The sequence below is a fragment of the Habropoda laboriosa genome, unplaced genomic scaffold (genome assembly GCF_001263275.1).
Source record: "Habropoda laboriosa isolate 0110345459 unplaced genomic scaffold, ASM126327v1 scaffold23, whole genome shotgun sequence".
NCBI classification, from domain to species: domain Eukaryota; kingdom Metazoa; phylum Arthropoda; class Insecta; order Hymenoptera; family Apidae; genus Habropoda; species Habropoda laboriosa.
The window spans coordinates 2,062,040-2,066,879 of NW_017100140.1; the positions used below are offsets into that span (position 1 = coordinate 2,062,040).

Here is a 4,840-nt window from a genome sequence, read left to right on the forward strand (position 1 = left end):
TCAGAGGTCGTCGTCAGAGTCTTGAAAGCGTTCGTACTTTGCCACCGATTTCTGGAAGGTCTCATAATCCCTCTTTTCATCCCGCTGCGTCAGTAATTTCCTCCTTTCCAAGGTGAGGTATATTAGCAGCGGGCAGTAGCCGATGTTCATTAAACCGACGATTCGCATCACCCATTGAAAGCCAATCGACTTTACCATTTCGCCGCCCAGAATTGGTCCTTGAACAAACAATTTTCTTTCGTCGATCGTTCCACGCGTATCAATCTAAAAGTCTCAATTTTTTTTCAAATAAAATTTCGATCTTCTTAAAAAACAAATTTCCATTTCCTTGAAATTCAAATTTCGGTATTCTTGAAAATCAAATTTCAATCGTCTCGAAAGTAAGATTTCCATTTTCTTAGAAATAAAATTATTTTGTATCCACATCCAAAAATAGATAATTTTCTTTAATTAATATTTGATAAAATTGTGGTGACTGATCCGCCGGCGATCAGGTCCGACACGCGTGAGAGTGTGTGGCGCGAGCGAAAAGCGAAGCGTAGAAGAGGCATGCGGGCCCAGGGACGAGAAGGCAGTTGAAGGTAGCGCGCCGAGGCTCGAGCTGGCTATGCGACGGTGTATACTTTTTTTCCTGACGAATTGATCCCACATATACGTGCAAATCGGGTCCGACACGCGTGAGAGCGTAGGCGCGTACCGGCGCGGCGTGAGCGAAAAGCGAAGCGTAGAAGAGGCACGCGGGCCCCGGGACGAGAAGGTAGTTGATGCTATGTGACAGAGTGTATATACATATTTTTTCCTAACGAATTTGTTGCAAAAGCAATATTATAAATTGAACGCGGTGACGGTTGCCGGCGAGAGCTTTTGCCGGAGCCCAACGACTCCGGCAAAAACTAGCTAGCTCGCCGGCGTCTAATCCCCGGGCGCACGCATTTACTTTGGGTCTGGGCTAGACGCCGGCAACTGTCACCGCGGGGCAATGAACTCCATTGCTCTGTCTCACTCTGATTGACAATCCGTACGTCATCAGGGCAATAGCCTCGCCGAGCGATCGTTCACCGATGATCGATCCATTGGTTCGATCTTTTTGAAAACCCCCAATCCAAATCGTCGATGGCGGTCTCTCGGCGGGATATAAAAGATAAGCGACTGTACGCTGCGGACGAATTCACCGTCTTGTCGGAAACATCGCCAGTTCACAGTCATCGCAAAGTCTTCAATACCGCTGCCGCTCCAGCGTGCTATTATTCTCGTCGGTTTTTGCAACGTTTCGCACCTTTATATTATCACGATTCTGTGCTCCAGAACGTGGACAGTCACACAGCGAGCTACGCTGAATTTTATTGTTAGTGAAACATTGTATTCTTTACCGATTGTTAGAAAATATACGGATTGTTGCTTTAAAATCTGTACCTTGACTATAACTACACTAAAGTCAGACGAAACAAATTGGTCCCACAAAATTTTAATAATCGAAGGAGTGATCGAATATTTGAAAATTAATATTCATGTTCAAATTTTCGTTTTCAACATCGACGATGTCTCGCTCGTCATATGTTTCCTGGCGCGTCGCGTGGCACAAAGAAGGTACGCGGTCGAAGTGTGCGTCTCGGCCTTTCACGGTTGCCACACGTGTATTTTGTGTATCAATAAAATAAAGATCTTTTACGGAAAACCTCAAAAATTTTCTATTCGAGTGAATTAAATCGTTTACCAAGAGAGTAGGCCAGACTGACGGCCACTTGTTGAATCGAGTAAACGGGACCGTAGTCGCCATTTTGGTCCACCAAGCTGGCCAATAATGGTACCAAAGCAGCGTCTGCTACACCGATGCCTAAACCCATTCCCAAGTGTGGGATTATTAGTTGTGACATTGTTCCAGCGAATGGTATTAGAAAGGTACTTATTCCAACCACGAACATAGCTAGAACAGCGATTTTGCTACGTCCATAGCGATAGGCTATCATGCCGAAAAAGTTGGTCCCAATTAGATAGCCAACGCTGTCTGGAATGAATACTGTTCCCAATTGCCATTTCTAGAGGAACAAAGAAACAATTTTATTTAATTGAAAGCAGTCAAGGGGTTAATGTATTAAATAAAACATTGAATAGGAAATAAGCGATTAGCGTTGAACCTTGGGTTTTATGTGAGTTCGTAGCCAGATCGGTAAACAGGGTTCCAAGATGGCCATCGGTGACGTGGAACACCATATTGCTCCAAAAATAATGAGTATGTGTGGGTCAGATAGTAAGTGTGTCCAAGATGTTCCTTCTTCGCTGGACTAAAAATATTATTTATCGTTCTTTGTGTAGATAAAACGTGTTCTTTGTGTCGTTAAGAATAGTATTTGATATAGTTGAGAAGAAATTTGGAAGGGAGAATAATTGTAATATAATTGAAAATAATTTAAAAGGAATTATTTTGCAGTGTATTGTAATACTTACCTCAGTTTTGGTTTCAACGTCCAACGTGAAAACCTGTAGACCTGAAAAATTGATCTATAAATCGATCTTCAAATTTTTCCAATTGCTCCTGTAACAATTCTCAAGAACACTCTAGAAATGAATTCTCAAAATTTTCTAATTCTTCGTAGAAAGATTGTCGATTCTCACAAATACCCTAGAGATCAATTCCCAAAATTTTCCAATTGCTCCTACAACAATTCTCACAAATACACTAAAAATCAGTTCCGAAAATGTTGAAAACAAATTTTTTAAAAACACCTTAAAAATCAATTTTCAAAATTATCCAATTTTTCCTATTAAATCCGAAAAGTATGTTCGAAAGAAATGTCATACAAATGGTGACCACGATGAAACAAGACACCAACAAGAACGGCGCCATTTTCCCTTCGAGGTCGTAAAGCACAGATCCAATTGGATATCCAACGAGAACGCCCAGCGCGATGCTTCCAAGAACGAAGCCCATGATCTTCGATCTCTTGTCCTCTTCTGGGTATTGCGAGGCAACCAGCGACATACCGGAAACACCAATGCACGCTGATGAGATACCTTGAACGCTTCGAGCCAGGAACAGCACTTCGTATGTTTGCCCGAATGCGAACACTGCAACGGTTGTTGTTGCATTCAGCGAGCATCTTTGTTCGTGGTCCTTTGTACCGTGAACTTTCGTCGCGTCGAATAGAACTGGTGTGATTGTAAAATGGCCGTGGGACGATGAAGTGTTTTCACCAGAAGGAACTTGTTGCGTTCATTTTTGGGTTTCGTGGAGAATGGAGGGCTTATTGGGGCTCTGTTGTAAATGCGAACGTAGGTTTTAGTTTCTTTTTAATTGCTGGAGGAATATTAATGGAATTTTGGCTATTTTTGGGTTAGTCATTTTTTTATGAAAATTTTATAGATCAATTTTTCGTATATTATGGATTTTGTACATCTTTTTGTCGAACGATTGAGATTCTTTTTTTCTTTTTGGAATTGTGCATGGAGGTTTTAGTCGTTTTTTAATTGTTGGAGGAATATTAATGAAAATTTGGCTATTTTTGGGTTAGTCATTTTTTTATGAAAATTTTATAGATCAATTTTTCGTATATTATGGATTTGTACATCTTTTTGTCGAACGATTGAGATTCTTTTTTTCTTTTTGGAATTGTGCATGGAGGTTTTAGTCGTTTTTTAATTGTTGGAGGAATATTAATGAAAATTTGGCTATTTTTGGGTTAGTCATTTTTTTATGAAAATTTTATAGATCAATTTTTCACAGATTATGGATTTCATATATTTTTTTGCCGAAGGATTGAGATTTCTTTTTCTTTTTTTGGGGGAAATGTAAATGGAGGTTTCAGTCGTTTTTTAATTATTAGTGAAAGATTGATAAAATTTTGGCCATTCTTGTGGTACGAATTTTTATAGAAAATTGTATGGATAAATTTTTCATATACTATTGACTTCGAAAATTTTTTCACCGAAGGATTGAGATTTCATTTTTTGGGAAATGTGAATGGAGATTTTAGTTGTTTTTTAATTGAAGCAATTTTGGCCAAATTTGTAATTCATCAAATAGGACTCTTAAAATTTTGCTAATTTCTGTGATAACAATTTTCCCAAAGATTTTCACAGATAAATTTTCAACTCCCAAAACAGTATAACTAAAATTCCAACCATTTCGTAACACTAATAAAAGAAGAATTCCTCCATCAGAAATTTGCCTAAAAAATTCTCTCAATATTTCTCCGTCGCAATTTCTCGAAATTCGGTAAAATTTTCGTAGGATCGTTAATTTTTACTTCGCAATCAATACCTCCGATAAGAACCATTACGTTCGATGGGTGTTCCGGTACAAAGGAATAGAATAGTTTGAAAAGAAAAACAAGCTTACGCATCGCCGCCAATAGTAGACTTAAATTCCCGAGGAACAATGGCTTGGTGTATCCCAAAGTACCGGTAAGTGTGCCCACGGCTGGATTTAGTATTAATTGTACCAGCGCCTTCGAGCTCAGCAATAATCCCACTCGACCGTTCTCATCGTCTTCGCCGTTTGTCGTCGAGTTCCCGTCCAGGGTGCAAAGGTAATCGGGAATAATCGGCACTGAAATATTTTTAATCCCTCGATGAGAACAATAGAGGATGAAAAGTTATTAAAAATAGTCCTCTTCTGTGGACTCGGCTCTTTCAAAAAAATCGATTTACGTTAATTTTTCACCGGTGAAAAATTCTGAATAAAACAATGAAAAGTGGGAAATTGCGATTTTTAATGTCTCCAAAATTATGTCGTTACAAATTTTATTTTTTTTTAGCGACAGGCTGTGTTAAATGGGAAATAATTTTTTTGTACAGTGAGTGTATTTTTGTATAATAATTATTAGTAATTTTGTAATAGTAG

The 4,840-nt window shown here is 38.8% G+C and overlaps 1 protein-coding gene across 1 annotated transcript in view; it reads right to left on the bottom strand.

Annotated features, from left to right (window-relative positions):
• The window catches only part of LOC108580188 (synaptic vesicular amine transporter), a 5,273-nt gene continuing 433 nt past the window's right edge, over positions 1-4,840 (bottom strand). Inside the window, exons 2-7 of the mRNA XM_017943892.1 lie at positions 4,337-4,546; positions 2,800-3,066; positions 2,446-2,486; positions 2,136-2,282; positions 1,715-2,036; positions 1-218 (exon numbers count right to left, since the gene is read on the bottom strand). Of these exons, the coding sequence (XP_017799381.1) occupies positions 1-218; positions 1,715-2,036; positions 2,136-2,282; positions 2,446-2,486; positions 2,800-3,066; positions 4,337-4,546 (1,205 nt within the window). The remainder of the gene's footprint in view (positions 219-1,714; positions 2,037-2,135; positions 2,283-2,445; positions 2,487-2,799; positions 3,067-4,336; positions 4,547-4,840) is intronic.